The sequence below is a fragment of the Berghia stephanieae genome, chromosome 9 (assembly GCF_034508935.2).
Source record: "Berghia stephanieae isolate SIO BIC M18660-M18661 chromosome 9, UCSD_Bste_1.3, whole genome shotgun sequence".
Lineage (NCBI taxonomy): Eukaryota > Metazoa > Mollusca > Gastropoda > Nudibranchia > Aeolidiidae > Berghia > Berghia stephanieae.
This window is the reverse complement of record NC_088368.1, coordinates 8555520-8573884: the sequence shown is the minus strand read 5'-3', so window position 1 is coordinate 8573884 and position 18365 is coordinate 8555520. Positions and strand designations below refer to the sequence as shown.

The 18365-nt window shown below is 32.4% G+C and overlaps 2 protein-coding genes across 14 annotated transcripts in view; one reads left to right on the top strand and one right to left on the bottom strand.

The window, feature by feature from the left end:
* The window catches only part of LOC144979611 (aminopeptidase B-like), a 33075-nt gene extending 24951 nt beyond the window's left edge, over positions 1 to 8124 (top strand). For both annotated transcript variants that reach the window (XM_078926394.1, XM_078926392.1), the window contains exons 11-15: positions 1517 to 1593; positions 2472 to 2604; positions 4254 to 4406; positions 4982 to 5066; positions 6452 to 8124. In XM_078926394.1, coding sequence (XP_078782520.1) covers positions 1517 to 1593; positions 2472 to 2604; positions 4254 to 4406; positions 4982 to 5066; positions 6452 to 6603 — 600 coding nt within the window. In that variant the 3' untranslated portion in view covers positions 6604 to 8124. The remainder of the gene's footprint in view (positions 1 to 1516; positions 1594 to 2471; positions 2605 to 4253; positions 4407 to 4981; positions 5067 to 6451) is intronic.
* Positions 8125 to 9749: 1625 nt separating this feature from the next.
* Positions 9750 to 18365, bottom strand: part of LOC144979612 (uncharacterized) — a 51511-nt gene continuing 42895 nt past the window's right edge. For 7 of the 12 annotated variants that reach the window (XM_078926397.1, XM_078926402.1, XM_078926396.1 and 4 more), the window contains 3 exons: positions 15245 to 15318; positions 14275 to 14421; positions 9750 to 12746 (listed from right to left, as the gene is read on the bottom strand). In XM_078926397.1, the coding sequence (XP_078782523.1) occupies positions 12597 to 12746; positions 14275 to 14421; positions 15245 to 15318 (371 nt within the window). In that variant the 3' untranslated portion in view covers positions 9750 to 12596. The remainder of the gene's footprint in view (positions 12747 to 14274; positions 14422 to 15244; positions 15319 to 18365) is intronic. The other 5 variants (XR_013646743.1, XR_013646742.1, XR_013646741.1 and 2 more) reach the window with 1 other exon arrangement.

Here is an 18365-nt window from a genome sequence, read left to right as displayed (position 1 = left end):
CAAAACCAAGTAATCTCATTCCAAGACAAAGACAGAAAGCAAGTTGGAAACAGATATTGGGGGATAGAACACACAGTATGTACCTCCCTGTCCACTATGGGAGGTCAGGGAACCCCAACCAGACCCAGGATTGTTGGTGTCAGTGTTTGGGATTGACCTCTGAAATCCATTATTGACTTAAGATGATTTTATTGTCAGCAATTGGAAAGAATTCTGTATTTGTAAGGTCTTCTATTATAAGGATGCCTTTGTCACTGATTTTGTCCCTTATTAATTTTTGTTCTCCCCAACAAAACAAACTCTATATCGACAACTCTCAAGATGAGAGGTAGAGCAAGGAGCGAGAGAAGTATATTATATTGGATTAACCGGAATGTATTTAGTTTATGTATCTATATCACAAGACATGACTATTTGTAAAAATGTTGAGATGAGAGAAAAAGTAGAGTAGAGAGATAGAGAGAGAGAGGGGCTGAGGGGAAGACGTATATTTTGAAATTATACTGAAATATATTTAGTTTGTGTGTAGTAAGACATGACTATATGTGACACAATGTCATTACAGTACAATAAAGATTTATTATTATTATTATTATTAATAATATTATTATAAAAATAGCTTATGAAAAGGCATGATAAATTTTATAAATGAACTAAGTTCACATATAAGCCACAACACTAAGATCCCATGGGTTCTTGTAATTATATAATTTCTGTCATTTGTCATGGGTTTTTGTGATTACTCCGGTCATTTATCATGAGTTTGTGTGATTACTCCTGTCATTTATCATGGGTTCTTGTGATTCCTCCTGGTATTGATCATGGGTTCTTGTCCTCTCTTTCATTAGTCCTCTCATCCATCGTGATGTAATCTTGTGATTACTTCTGTCCTTTATCATGGGTTTTTGTGATTACTCCTGTCATTTATCATGGGTTTTTGTGATTACTCCTGTCATTTATCATGGGTTTTTGTGATTATTCCTGTCATTTATCGTGGGTTTTTGTGATTACTCCTGTCATTTGTCATGGGTTTTTGTGATTACTCCGGTCATTTATCATGAGTTTGTGTGATTTACTGCCCGTCATTATCATGGGGTCTGGATTCCTCCTGGTATTGATCATGGGTTCTTGTCCTCTCTTTCATTAGTCCTCTCATCCATCGTGATGGAATCTTGTGATTACTCCTGTCATTTATCATGGGTTTTTGTGATTACTCCTGTCATTTGTCATGAGTTCTTATGATTACTCCTGTCATTTATTATGGGTCTTTCTCTAAGTTAGATAAAATATCATCCAAGTCTATTTTATGATGCTATAAGATGATTATTTACACTTAATATAGGATAGACATATGACATGGTTGATCGATGATGATATATTATAGTGTTTCTTTCTTGCAAGTCAAATATCAAGTAGAGGGAGAACATACAGATTTGTCATCGTTGCTTGTTTTGATTCCCATTAAATATTTCTATTTATATTGCTGTTATTTTTTTAATCGATTTATTTACATCAGAGTATTGTGGCTGAGGACTTGTTTGACTTTTTCCTTGACTACTTTCCAAAGCTGAAGGAGGAGAAAGTGGATGAGAAGTATGTATGTGGATTGGGTGATAGTACCTGATCTATTATTTGTTTTTAAAAGAGAATATTAGATACATAGGATTCAGTACAACTTGCCTGTTGGTATCAAGTTTATAAGCAATATTGAGACCTTTAAAGATACACTACAGACTATCGGGGAAAAGAGTGATTTTTTTTTTTTTTCATTTTTTCTTGTATAAATGCACTTTGACAGCACTGCTCAATCTGATTAAGTCAGTTGGTTTATATAAGAAGAAAGAGGTTGGTTCAAGGTTCTCTTAATTCAATTGCGATTGTCAAGGGCTGTAAAATATGGAAGGTAAATGGTAAGATATATAACGTGCTCTACAAACTATTCATAGCTTATTTTTTACGGTCTATTACTCCCCTCTAATAAGATAATCTTACTCTTCCCTACTCTAAAGGTCAGGACAAATCAAATTTCTATAGATAGTTCGAAGATGACGTCACTCAGGTCTTTGTTATTGTATTTTGCCATCTGAGTTTATGAGTAATGCTCACTGAACTGTATTAACCCAACTATAAACGTTCATGGATACTCACAGTTTTGTGTGTTGGTCCGTTATACTTCCGGATGGCAATGTTATGAGCTTCTTAGCCAAGCGCATACTATCTATATGGTCTTTTCTATTCAACCAACTTTTGATATTCATTTAAAAATTGAGCGCTTGTTCACCTTTGCAGCTATTGCTTTCCTCAACCACGAAATAATTGTAATTTTTGTAATGAGGCATTATTTGTCCTAACATCGCCTCTCATTGTATTTTGCCTTTTTTTTTTTTACTTGTTTTATCTACATTTACAAATATTAATATACATTAATTTCCCCTCCCCCCACCACCCACCAATCAATTATTTGACCTAAGACCAGGACTGGAATTTTCCATGTGGCTTAACTCTCCAGGATATCCTGTTTACACCCCTGACCTTTCCAAGGGCCTAGAGCTCACGGAACCAGCAGAGAGGGTGTCGGCCATTTTAGCAGATAGACATGGAGAGGTGAAATTATTGATTTTGATAAAAAGTTAGATGTATGCGCTTCATACTTTTTAAAACCGATTTATTTAAATGATGAAAGTAAGAGAGAGAAAAAAAGCGATATGCTTTATAATAGGTCATCCAGAAAGTAATTGATATTATAAATTGCATGTGGTGAGTGCTCATTTTCAGATTTTCCTAATTATGAGCCTTGGTGTGTTTTTGTCTTATTCATTTCTGAATCCAGAAGTCTCAAACAAAATCATAACAGTTAACATAAACTAATAATTAAAGCATTTTTTTAACTTTATTAAATATCCATATTTGTTATTGTTTTTAGTGTTTTATAAAAAAAAATTTTTGAAGTTCAAAATGATCAATTACCCATCTGATTGTGAAAAAGGTCTGTTAGTCGATTCCTTTATACAAGGTATCGTAAAGTATATGAAATCCATCGCCAGCTCTGTAAAGTTTATGGAGAGAATGCAATGTTCTACAATTGCACAACTTTAAAGATTGACATGACAATGTCCACAATGAAAGAAAAAGCGGACAACCATTGCTTGTACCAGATAAGTTCTCTCTTGCCATTGGCAGAAAAAATTTGTCAAACTGGAATTTCAGTTTATTGTCTTCAATGAAAATTTTCCACAAAGTTCAACAACTGTCTTTTATGAATTTGTAACCAAAAGATTGAACTATATCAATGGCGTCTGCTGTTGTTTTCCAAGTTGCTGACAGATGACAACAAATCCAAACATCACGAAAGTGCTACATTGTTCCTTTTGATACTACAAAATTGAAGAGGCTAAACTTCTCGATCTTATAGTGTCACTGGAGATAAGATATGGATAGCACGAGCTATCACAGCAGACAATGGCATGGAAGTGTACATGCTAGTCACCGCCAAAGTTTACATCTGCATTATCAACTAAAATTGTGAGATTGTAAGAGGATCCTGTTTGTAAACTTTATGCCTCAAAGCATGACAGTATACTGAATTTTATTGTGAAACTCTAATAAAAGATTGAATCAAGCAATTCAAAACAGAAATGTGGAATCTCAGTTCTGGCATTCTTTTGCTTCACGACATTACTAGACTGCAACAACTACTTTAACAAACAAACAAAAAACCAAACCGGATTTTTAACTGGAAACAATTTGATCCTCTCAATATGATCCTGATTTAGCTCCAAGTGATTTTCATATTTCAATGCACCTCAAACAATTTTTTGCAGGCCAAATTTTCAATTCCAATGAACGAGCTACAAGAAACAATGCATAATTGCTGTAAATCATTGGCAGGTAAACTTCGAGGAGGGTATACAAAAACGGGTGTTACGCTATGAGAAATTCATCAAATCTTTGATGTATTACATACAGGAATAACCAAAGATTAGTGAAAATATTAAGAATACATTTATTATTGCTCCAAAATATCAATTATTTTCTGGATGGCCTGAAACAGTTATTTAACTAGTTAACTGCTATACTCTGGAGAGACAGGTATTTTTTTTTTTAATTGGCCAGAAAACTGGTAGCGATCAATTTAAATGACCTTAATATTTTTTAAAACAGAAAATTCAAATATTTTTCAAACCAAATTTACTTTTTGATTTTTATTTAATTCATGTATTTATTCCCCAATCAATGAACCATCATCTCCATAGATGAACCAGATCCCTGACATTAGTAAGTGGGGCACATATCAAATACTCCACATGCTTGACAAGCTAGCAGAGTGTTCTCCCTTGTCATCAACCACCAGAGTGGAAGAGATCGGGAGAGCCATTCCATTCCTGCCAGCATCACAAAATGCAGAGGTGCGTTGTGTCGTCATCTATGTTTTCATCATTATCATTTTAGTCTTCACTTCAATTTCTTTTTTTTCTTTTTTTAAATTCCACCCTTCCATGTGGCATAGTTAGGTGTCATCGAATGGATATAGATAATTCATCAAACAAACGTCTATTTGGTGTCCAAAGTGAGCAAATTGGGGGTTAATAAAAAACCAAAGAAATAAATGAGAGTTCATGAATTAGTGCTAGAAATTGGGACCTTCTGGGTCACAATGCAATGCCTTAACCTGTGGGCCACTTCTTCTTATTTAATTTATACAATAAAGTGTATATTTATAAATACATTTTCACATTTGTATAACTCTTTACCACGGTTTCCAAATGCTTAATGTTATTTATAATGCTTCATTGATTTCCCCACCATAGTAGATGGAGACAAATTTCCAATTTATACTCTACATGTCAACTATAAAATGGCCTTTTTGTACTTGCTTCTTACAAACTTCAAGATCTCACACTTCAGATTAGTGTAATCACTACCATAATCAATCTTACCATTTTCCTTTAACCAAAAAAATCCCAAAAATTATCTATTTCAGATTCGCCTTCGATGGTGTGAAATAGTGATCAAGAATGATGCCAGGGCACACTTTGACAACATTCGACAATTCCTTCACAGTCAAGGTATCAATTTTTCCCTTAGTGTTCCATGCATAGTTTCCAAGAAATCCTTGCTTTCTGTTGTCCAATGACAAAACTGCACACATAATTTATTTATTTATTTATTTATTTTTAATGGTGCTTGTAACAGGACAAATAGATCTATAGGTAATTTCAGCACCAGTAAAAAGGAAGACAATGGGGTAGTAAAAAATTCTATGATTTACAATTAAAAGCTCGGGAGAAAAGGTGAGACTAAAGGGAATGGTTCAAATCGGGAACAGGTGTAGATTCCAGTGTACTTTGTTTGAGATCACCTAAAAGTCACATCCATCATCCAGAGACCAGCACAAGATCCCACTAAGAGAAATACACTCAAATGCTTACAGATCATTACAACTTGAAAACAAAAAATATAACAGTACATAACTGAGATGATTTACATGGAAAAAATATCATCTCCTAAAACTATAATTACATTTGACAGTTTCCCTCCCAACCAAGTAACTCTGGCCAGGGCAAAACTAATTTATCTCATTCCAAGACAAAGACCGAAATCAAGTTGGAAAACAGATATAGGGGGATCGAAGACACAGCAAGTGATCTCCCAGCCCATTATGGGAGATCAGAAATTGGTAAACGAATTTGAGTGAAATTGAGAGAATGTTATCCTCGATTTGTCCAAAGTCTTATCAAGCAGTTTTTGCTATTAAGAAATATACAGAAGACTAACCAAAAAAACTAAATGTATATATTTAGGTTTAGTGACGCTGAATACTTTTTGACCATCCTCTAAAATTAGGTGTGACCATTAACACGATTTGGTCATTTATGGCAGCATTATCAATGTTTGTTATTGCAATAGTCTTGAGTAATGGAAGTAACGACTATCATTTTGTATTCCTGACAAAGTGTTGCTTGTAAGGTACTTTCCTGTTGAATGAAATATATCTGAGAACTAGGTCAAGCTCGGATCAGACCACCTATAAAACATATTTGATGACCAAATTAATGTTCAGTGCTTCTTATCATGATTTATGTGGTGATTGTATCAGCTTTAGGTAAACTGAACATTGTGTCAGTTAATTTGTAAACTTGTCATTTTGTTTCTTTAATATTTTTGCAAATTTATTATATTTATATTTTTGTAATTTGCATATAATAGAATATGGAACCATTTAAAACTATGATCGATAGTAGAGTAGAACGAAAGAGTGAAAATGGAGAGGCTTCGTATGGGAACGAAACAGTTTTGTTTTGTTCCCATACGAAGCCTCTCCATTTTCACTCTTTCGTTATATAGTAGACTATTTTAGCATTTCTCTGGCATACACCAAAAATTAAGATTTCTCCTTGGGATGAATAAAATTGTTTATTTCATTAATTGTATTTTTCATTCATTCTTTCAGGCAAACAGAAGTACACCCTTCCATTGTACCAAGCTATGGCTAAAGGTTCTAAAGAAGTAAAAGCTTTGGCCCTATCCATACTTGCTGAGACCAAGGATAACCTTCACTCAAATGTCAAGGCCAAAGTCGATAATGAAATTAAAAAATTTTAGATATTTAACTCAGAATGGATCCATATTTTTATATCAGTAAAATCAAAATATCAAATGAATTATGGCCAAATTGAAAATTTTTCAAAAAAAAAACAAAACTAAAATTGGACTTACCCCGGCTTTTCTCTCAAATTAGAACAAGAAAGCCTGATTTTTTTTTTTCTTTCATTTTCTTGAATGCTGTTTTGAAATATTGAGCAAGAGTATTCGATTCATTTTATTATATCCCTCAGAATTATCTCCTACTGTAGGTAGTGCTTTTTACACGGATTATGCAGAACACACTATTTAATGTGTTATTGTTTTGTAGATGTGCTCTACAAAATTCTTACCGAATTCATTCATGATTTTAATATTTGCTTCTTTACTGACGTACAGTCATGGTTGACAGGTATGTTGTAATATGACACAATGTTAATGATCCGCAGATCCATGACTTGAGTCTTGTTGTGGGTGGTGCAGAGTAGAGTCCTTGGAGAAGGCTCTTTCCTCATATTCTCTCACTGTACTCGGGTGTAAAACAAGTAACCTGGCCATTAACTACATTGTCTCAACCTGCATGTAAAGTATTGCTGTTGGATTGTTTAAACCTCTTGTAAAGCGCTTTGAACACATTCAGTGGATGTTACACTACACAAAGCTCAGGGGTTTGTATTTTTTTATTGTTTGTTCTTTTGCTTTGTTTTGTTGTTTTTTTAACAAAGCTAGATACTATAATTTTTAGTCGGACCAGTTATGGAAAAGAGTTTGAAGACTCCAAAGATATATAGGTATTGACAGACATGATAAAGGGAAATTGCTTCAATTTAAAAAAATATGGTTTTTTATTTATATTTTTATATGCTTGAGCAGCTATTTTATTGCCTTTGCCATAAGTATGAGAGCGCTATAGATAAACATATTGACAATGTCATTCTCTAATTGTGTTACTGGTTTTGACAACATTTTGCAAGAGGGGCAAAAATCATTATTGCTTCCATTCGTAATGCAAAGCATTATCTGTCATAAATTGTTACTCTTGTCCTTTCCACCTGTGTGCATGCGTGAACATGTATAACTTCACAAACTTCTGATGGATTTTAATGATAATTGGCTCAAATATTAATATTAGAATTCAGTGATTTTAAACAAAACAGCATTTCACTTCCTGTCTCTCCATGGTTTTGTTTTATGTCCAAGAAACAATAATTTCTATTATATCACACTTTTAGTTGAATTTCATAGTGTGTCCACATATTGACAAAATATCCACATTATTTTTGTTTCATTATTTTATATTTTGACTTCAATTTTTAACACACACTGGTTAATACTCTTCGAGTTCTTCAAATCGAATTTTTATGTAAATCTTCCCACCTTTTGAAACTTGGTGGGGAAGAGGGAAGGGGGAGTGGGAGGTGAATACGGAGGGTGCTTTAATGGGATAATGCTACAATCCCTTTTAATTTTTGTTTCATTTTAGTATATTATTTATATATATATCCCTAATGATTGAAATAAAATATATGCCATATTTTTTAATACGATATTCAGAATTTAATTTTATACTTCCGGTCAATGTACTGTCCCCGTCGTTTTTCGCGGCCGCAATTTTAGCTGTTACCCGCAACTTTCTGCGATTTTTGCGATTTTCCTGAATATTTTTTTTTTTGGTGGACTTTTCCCTTAACTAACTGGATACTGAGCTTTTTTTGACCGCACAACTCTTAGAGACTGGGCTTCGAGTTCGATAACTCAAGGATGTAACTCTCCTATCTTCGATAATTGTTTTTGAAGATCAAAATCAAAACAAGGCATTCTACTTTCGTTAACGTTTCGTTTTCGGTGGTAGCTGTGACTGTGACAGCACGGGAAACACCTTTGCAGTAGCCTACATTTATAATTTATATTGATCTATTTGTTTATACACGACCACACCACTTGAGAAATGGAGCGTTTTCTTATTGGAAAAAATAAGACTGCCCACAACGTTACTGCCCAGCAACTTTTGCCCTTTTTTACGGCAACTTTTGGAGTTTTAAATGGCAACTTTCCGCAGGGACAGAATGTATGAGATGATTTTGATATTTGCTCAATAATAATCGAGGTATATATAATCATACCTATATCTGATGTTTTTACTCACCTTACCGTTTTTTTCTCTTTTAAACATTTTTTTTTGTTAAACAATACTTGAGTAATCTGTAACTCTCCAGACGTTATGGGAGTGACAAATTCCAGTTGGTCATTCCTACATTCCAAGCTAGCTGTGTTTACTGATTTTCAAATCATATGGATGTCAAAGTGTGATGATGTTAACTTGTTAGCTGTTTTTGTTGTTTTGTTGGACATGTCAGTGTTATTCTTTATGTTTTTAAAGATCTTAACAAGTGTGTAGGAAAGGTGCCAGACAAAGCAAGAAAGAGAAATACAAGAGAAAAAAAATCAGTCTACCTTGACTGGGGATCGAACCTCAGACCTGATTACTGGTAAGACATGCTACCATTACACCACAGAGGCTCCCGATAGTTGGGACAATTTTAATACTTATACTCTTCATAAGGGTACGCGTTTTACGCTCCTTAATTTCTTAATTTGATATTTATGTTGTTTAGGGTTTTACAGAGCTTGCAACTCGTCATATCAGCGACAGTGTAAAGGAAGAAAATGATAGTCAAAAAATTTTTGAATTACAATTAAAGGACCCAAGGAAAAGTAAGACAAAGGGGAATTGATTCAAACATAGGGAACAGATGTAGATTCCAAGAGCATACCATCAATGTACTTAGTTTGAGATCATCTCAAAGTCTCATCCAGACACCAGCCCAGGATCCCACTAAAATGAATACACCCAAATATTTACAAGGTATGTTGTTCAAAAGAAGAAAAAATTATAAATACATAACTCTGATTTACAAGGAAAAAATATCACCTCCCAAAACTAACATATACATTTTACTGTTTCCCTCCCAGTCAAGGACTCCGGCAATGGCCTGGACAAAACCAAAGTAATCCCAGACAGACAGCTACTCAGATACTAGACATAGGGCGATAGAAGACACGGCAAATGGGAGACAATAAATGTGACCTCTCCGCCCACCAATTCAGAAAATCTCAACAAAGAGATGAATTATTAGTAGGATTAATAACAAACAAAAGCATAGACATAGAATTCAAAACGTTTATTTAGTATGTGGACGTCAAAGAAACTCAATCTAATTATTTTACAGTAGCATTACAGTACAAAAAGGAACTCAAAAATTAGACTGTTAAAAAAATTTGGATTTCAAACAAAATTTGTTTTGGAAATAAAATGAAAAACATTACATAAACATAACTAGCAAAATACATTGCTTATTTAATCTTATTTTTCAGGCATGTATCATGACAGATACGGTGTTTTTATATAATTTATCTTTTTAGGCTTAATTTGTTTGTTTTTTACCAGACTGTTACTCAAGAAAACATAATTAACCTCTTAATTCATCCTTTTCAATTTCATGAAATAAAATTATGAAGAAAAAGTAGTTTATGCAGAAAATGTATTTTTAAGAACATATAAACATTTGTGTTTGAAAATGAATTTTTTAAAACACTGCAATTTTTACACAAAAAAAAGATTATTCAAGTTTTTACAAGTTTTACGCTTGATAATTTTTGTGGTAGGAAAGATAATAAAATACAAACTAATTAAAATAAACAAAACAAAGAAAGTCTTTTCAAAATGTCCAGACTTAAATAGTATTAGTATTCGACATAGATAAATAATGTAGATCACTTTAAGAAAAAGGATATTGTGGTATATTGATAATAATATTGTCAGTCTTGACTTGAAAATAAGCGCAGTATATTTTTTCAAAATATCAAAAGGGATCAAAAATAATTTCTTGTAATAAAAACAAAACGTAATTATTAGTTATTAGTGAATTGAGTTAATAAAATATGTATAACAATCATCTAAAGGGGGGAAAAAGATAAAATAAAACAATTTTGGCAATTAGTCATCAAGAATTGTATCAGTAACACATAACGTGCGGTATCTAAAAAATGATCCAATCTCTCAATTCTTGTCCAATCTAATATTATGTGGCAGTTTTGAGCTCTTCAGAGAAAATTGAAAACGTTTATCACACACGCACACACATACATACACACACACACTCTCTCTTCTGTTCTATCTCTCTCAACACTTCACCCCCCCCCCCCCCCCCCCCAACTCTACAATATTTTTAGGAGGGCTACAGCTTAATGTTTTTTCTGTCTTCCCAACTATGTCAATAATATTTTACAGCAACCCAGCAATTCATATTTTCCTTTCCTTACAATACTATTGTTGTCTGTCTTATGTTTCATATAAGCAATGCCCTTCTTTCTTTGGTATGGCTATGGCAGAACTCAAATCCTTTTTTTTTTTCTTTTTTTTTCATATGCATCATTTATCATCATTAACCGACTAAAAATATCATCAAATACTAATACAGGTTTTCTTTAAATAAAGTATCTATTGTTTCCGCCTTCTAATAATTTTTTAACCTCTCCCTTACCCTTCAAAACATTCCCTTCCATCTTTTCACATTAAATGTTCTTATACGGAGGAGCTAGGACAATTGAACTAATCTTTCACCAGGTGCTAGGACAAGGGTACATCCATTGGCCTACAATCGTGCTCCATAACTGTCTGAGCTCTTTTTCTACTCAGTGCTGGTTTGCTGAGTGAGACAAAATATGTGTTTCATATTTTTTTTCTTGCGACATTAAAGAATGAAATTAGCATTATAGAAAAGAAAGCGAAACAAACATTAGACAATGACCAACAAGTTTGATATTTCTCATTTTACCCATACTATATTGTTGCAAAAAATGTAAAGATATCATGAACTTGTATTGAAAAAAATTTTAAATAAAGATTAGTTTAAAAAGGCAATGTTATTTAAATCAATTACAAATCATGAACAATTAAAATACCAGTAAGGATTAAAAGTAAAAGACTCATTATTTTACATTTCTTTGTCTTTAGCTTCAATTCTCTAAAATCTACTCCAAACCATGAGGACATAATTGAATAAATATTTTGGGTTATGGAACAAATTAATTTTAAAATTAATCAAATTGGTTGCGGGGAATGAGTTTTGATTCCAAACTTTTTTAACAAATGAAGATTAAAGACTAGACAAAGAATTCATCTAGGTGAAAATGTTGCATTTCCAAATTAAATACTGTGGAATGGGGTGACGAAGACCAACCCCCCAAATGTGCCCCCCCCCCCCCCCCCCCCCCCTTTCCCAGACTGAAAATTATTGAACAAATATGGCAAACTGTACATCACCTGATAGATTTCGCCCTTTCCACCACTTTAGAAAAAGTACATCGGACAGGTTATTTCAATGTCACGAAATATCACATAAAGATGTTAAAAATGTAATCTAAAGACCGTCATCTTTACATGACATATCTTGACATTGAAATAACCTGTCCAATATTCTATTTCTAAAATGTGGGAAAGGGTGAAATCTCAAATGATGTACATTTAAAAATAATTTTCAATCTGGGGGCCACGTTTGGAGGCCGGTCATAATCGGCCCATCTGGCCTAAGTCAACCCATTCCACGGTACATGAAATCTTCTAAAGTTCTTCATAAACTTAGTGATATGACACGTGAAATTCAATCTATCATATATATAAATATATGTAGGTAAATCTAATCTATATTTTGTCTGATGGCTTTGATAAACATTGAAATCTGTTAAATACATTTTAACTACAACAAAAGCTGTATTGTATAATGAGACAGGATGCCGATAATTTCCATTATTACGACAATCTATCATAAAATCTACTCCAAACCATGAGAACAGGTAATTGTTGTTTTAGAAATGCAACCAATCAACATGATAATAATAATAATAATACTTTTCTCTCTTTGCAATGCTATCTCAACACAAACAGCAAAATAATTTTAAAATCATTGATTTTGCAAGGTCTTTGTGGTCAGTGGCTACGTGGTTTTCAGACTTTATGGGTTACAGTGACCATAGATGACTTCTTCGTCATTCAGAACTTCGGGAATTTGACAATGAAATCCATTAGCACATTTACAGTTGTAAGTAGTGCTCGTGCTGACCCCTTGAATAGTCATACAGGGGCTAGTGCGTTCGCATTCATTCTTGAGAAGACAGGGAGAAAAATATTTGATTAGTTGTCAAAAGTTTTACAATGTTTACAACTTTCATGTCATGTCATAATATTGTGATCCACTGTAACAAGGAAGTATTATCTCAGTGTGATGGAAATGCTCAAAATTGAAGTTATGGATAAAAATATGATACTAGTTGAATTAAGTTTATTTTAAATTATCGAGAACAATTGACATAGTTTCTTGAAATGACAAACACTAAAATGTTACATTAATTCAATGGCTTTTAAACTTTGAAATTACTTTTTACTGATGGTCCCAAGCTAATAATATCACCACTTAACATGTAGAACTAAACTTGACGTCTGTAAGGCGCTACTTTTGTTATTTTTTTTTTCATTCTGGCACAGAACATTCCAAGCGGTAAGAACAATTGAATTATGACAACACTGAAGAATCTTTTTTTTTGCAAACCACATAACGGCAGCAGACCACCAATCATTATTATATTATGATCGATATACAGACCACCTGATTGTACCATTGATGACAGAAGATATATTTGCAACACACTGCGCATGGCCATATCAAAACATAAAAAATCTTTTCTCACTGGCAGGGACTTTAGCCTACCTGACATCATTTGGAATGAAGAACATCACAAAAACTTCCAAACAACATAGAAACAAATGGACTTTGTTGGAACCGCCAGAGACTTGAACCTGCATCAGGATAGTTCCATTCTCGACCTGTTATTTTACATTTCACTAAACATGGTGCAGAGCGCAGTAGTCACACCAGGCATAAGTGACCATGTTTCTATCCCAATAGTAGAATTCCAAACCAGTCTGTCTCGACACAAGAGACCAAAACGAGAGGTATTTCTATGAAAAAATGCTGAATCCCAAGCTAAAACTCAGAAATTTGAAGACCTCTGTCCCATTCATACATCAATATCATGTAAACTACTAGAAATTATAGTTCACAGCAAAATCATGAAGCACTTGGAACAAAACAAGATTATAACTGACTTGCAACATGGCTTTTGGCGATATCGGTCATGCGAATCACAATTAATTACAACCTGTACTGACTTCGTAAACACCATAAATTCAGAGGGCCAAACCTATGCAATCCTGCTCGATTTTAGCAAAGCTGAAGACATTGTTCAAGGGCCGACAGGGAACCACTATCATCCCTATTAACACAATGAAAACCCACAGAAGAAAAGAAAATACATGTGCAATGCCACTGCCATATTCCAGAATCAGTTCGCACAGCCATTTCTCTCCAGTACTATTCGTGCATGAAACATCATCTCTGAACATGTCTGAGCAACCACATGAAGCAGCAACTTCGGATTGGATACTCAGTTCACACATGAGTTCAGTGAGAGAATGTGAGTGAAGAGCCTTTTCAAAGGACTTAACTTGCACTGCCCTTAATGGGACTCGAACGAGGGACCTAAAATTTAGACCTTAAGAACACAAATGCAGACTTTACCACTATGGCTTCAGGTACTTTCTTTCTCATTCCTTCATAGTAAAGTCATACTTACAACATGTTCTGCGCATACGTAATGGTGGTGAATCTGGTTGTCAATTCCAAAGCTCCTCTCCTTCAGCACCAGGGGGGATGTACCACAGCGACAATTATAGGCGGCAATGTCAGTAGGCAAGGCCAAGGAACCCACTGCTTCAAGAGACTAGAGACGATAAATAAATTATTAGAAAGACAAGTTAATCCAGTTTGCATTTAGCTTGAGGCGCTTCAAAATAATAACTGAACATGTGATCAACCGTCTCAAACCTCTATTGTATGGATGTGGACCCGTTGATGCCCGATATTGAAATTAAAGCCAAGAATATATGACCCACCACCTCAAAATGGTATTATGTCGGGGTGGTTTAGATGCAAAGCAAACGATTGAATTTATATCCTTTTTTGTGTTTGTCTTTAGGGGTTTAACGACACTTAGGCCTACACTTGTGGCTTGCGACACAATTAAATAAAGTGGTGAGTTAAAACCTCTTGCAATGTGTAGATGAAAAGGATGGGTAAAAATTAGGTTTGACAACAAAATCCATCGTGAAAAAAAAAAGATATCACTGAAATAGTTTGAGATTAAAATTGGTTTCAGATATCTAAACACAACGCCGCCAAAAGATTAACCATATAAAAATCCACATTACGGCATAAGCATTTAAAGCAAAAATCATATAGAAAAACACAAGCAAAGAAAACATGGTCCTGCCGTTAGTTACATTGCATCTACATGGATAAACACTCCACGGGGCTTGTTGCTATGAAAGGCTTTTTTCCCCTTTTTATTTTCTTTAAAAAATATTAATGTGTGATTGACAACTCAGATAAAGTTGAGAGAATTTTTTTTTTCAATTTAGAAAAATGAAGATCTTTGCACAAAGGACGTAAATATGTCTCATTTCACATTACGGTAATTTATAGAAATTACAAGGTTTTCTATCTCAAAAAAAAGTAAAAGAGAAAAACTCTCGGCATCTACTTACGATTTCACCCGGTTGACAGAAACTTTTTGGCTCAATTGGTTTGCAGAACATCATCTGTAGGGTCATGTTGTGAGCTGGGGTTGAGAGAAATACATATTTTCAATTAATGATGATGGTGAGTGATGAAGACAGTAACAACACCAACCACGACGACAACGCACGACACCTATGACGATGACAATGGTGGTGGTGGTGGTGGTGATATGATGACAACAATGATGAATATGATAATTGATGACGATTATTATTATTATTATTATTATTATTATTATTATTATTATTATTATTATTATTATTATTGTCTACTCCGGATAATCGCAACATTTCCCAGGAAACGGAATTAATTCTAAATAAAAGTCACTGGTTAATTGCAACAAACTTCGGTTAATTGCAACACATTTTCAACATCAAAAAGTGGCAAATTTCAGAAATCAATCAAACAAAATCTCATCAAGTTTTATCATTGATATAATGACAGGTTGAAGAATCGAGAGTGGGTGGGGTTTAATGTTACAGTAGTGTGTCACGACCCTATTAGAGGGCGGGGCTTTACAGTATGGGTTTGTGAGGTCATTTGTGACCATTAGATAAGGAGACAAAGGGGCAGGTAGGGTCTAGACATCAGTAGGCAATAACAATAACAGTTGTAAGAAGAGACAGCGATATCCTTCATTGTGGGGTTGACAACTGTGCATTGTGATCAATGGGTTTGGTTAGAGCTCATTGTCTCTCATCACAGCTACTCTTCGACTCGTTGAGAACAAAAGAATGAAAGTTAATCCAATCTGAGTAAGATGTCGGCTTGCGTCAAAGCTACTTTTGATTGTCAAAATCTATACAGGGCATGTGGTTTTTGATTCAATCAAATTGCTCAGCTGTGGTGGACTAAGAACACTGTTTACAATAACTGGTTTCAGTTTACCATACATGTGTAAAATGTTGCAACATTGGACAGGAAACTAAACTGCGGTTAATCGCAACATTTTCACTGATCCCAAGGTGTTGCGATTATCCGGATTATCCGGAGTGGACTGTATTACTATTATTATTATTGTTATCAGTATCATTGTTGTTATTATTGTTATTATTATTATTATTATTATTATTATTATTATTATTATTATTATTATTATTATTATTATTATTATTATTATTATTAATATAATATTTTGTATTATTATTATTATTATCATCAACATCAACATCATCATCATCATCACCATTTTTATTAATCAATATATTATTATTATTATTATTATTATTATTATTATTATTTATTATTTATTATTATTATTATTATTATTATTATTATTATTATTATTAATATGTTATATATTATTTTATTATTATTATCATTATGTTATTATTATTATTATTATTATTATTATATTATATTAATTATTATATATATTATTTGTATTATTATTATTATTATCATCAACATAATATTATATCCCATTTTATTATCAATATATTATTATTATTATTATTATTATTATTATTATTATTATTATTATTATTATTATTATTATTATTATTATTATTATTTATTATTATTATTATTATTATTATTATCAATATTATTATTATTTTTATTATATATTATTCATTATGTATTATTATTATTATTATTATTATTATTATTATTATTATTATTATTATTATTATTATTATTATTATTATTATTATTATTATTATTATTATTATTATTATTATTATTATTATTTTTTTTTATCGTCGTCGTCGTCGTATCATCATCATCATCATCATCATTCATACATCATTACATTATTCATTATATTATTATTATTATTATTATTATTATTATTATTATTCATTATTATTATTATTATTATTATATTATTATTATTATTATTATTACATTATTATTATTATCATTATTATTATTATTATTATTACTATTATTATTATCTTATTATTACTATTTATTTATTATTATATTATATTATTATTATATATTATATTTATAATTTTTTATTATTATTATTATTTTAATTATTATTATTATTATATTATTATTATTATTATTATTATTATTATTATTATTATTATTATTATATTATTATTATTATTATTATTATCATTATTATTAATATCATTATTATTATTATTATTATTATTATTATTATTATTATTATTATTATTATTATATTCTGTCCTTGTATAGCAGTAAGACCTATTACACACATTACCCCAACCGACTCTGGGTTGAATGTATACCCGCCTATACAGGGAGTGTCATATTCTAAAAGTCAGCAGTACAAAAAGTTATGCCTAACAGGCGACTTGTACAGAATCCAATGGAAAATTGGTTCCATAATATAGTCTACCGGGATTGTTTTTTTTTTTCTCTGCATTGTTTTTTAAAATTTTTTTTATCATTAGACGTCAATTTTTTTTTATTTTTTTTTTGCTTCGTTTTGTTTTTGTTTTGTTTGTTTTTTGGTCTGTTTTTAAGAGTTTTACGGAGCTTGCAACCCACTTCGGTTATTTTCGCGCTATTACAAAGGAACGAAATGTGATACCCAAAAAATTCTAGATTTACAATTAAAAGCACAAGCTAAAAGGTAAGATAAGGGGAAAGGTGCAAATAGGAAACGATGAAAATTTCGTTCGACTTAGTTTGAGATCACCGAAGTCTTATCCAGACACAAGCACCGGATCCCAGAAAGAAAGATACACTCAAGTGTTTACAAATCATTATACAACATTCAAAACAAAAATATGTAAAAGTACATAACAGAGATGTGCTTTATAAGGAAAAATAATATCATCTCCCAAAACTGTACATTTGACTGATTCCCTCCCTGACTGTCATGGACTCCGGCCATGGTCAGGACGAAACTAAGTAATCGTATTCCAAGAATCTATACAGGGCATGTGGTTTTTGATTCAATCAAATTGCTCAGCTGTGGTGGACTAAGAACAGTGTTTACAATAACTGGTTTGAGTTTACTATACATGTGTAAAATGTTGCAACATTGGACAGGAAACTAAACTGCGATTAATCGCAACATTTTGGACAGAAAGCAAACTCGGAAAACACATAAATGGGGATAGAAGATACAGCAAGTGATCTCCTGCACACTATGAATGGGAG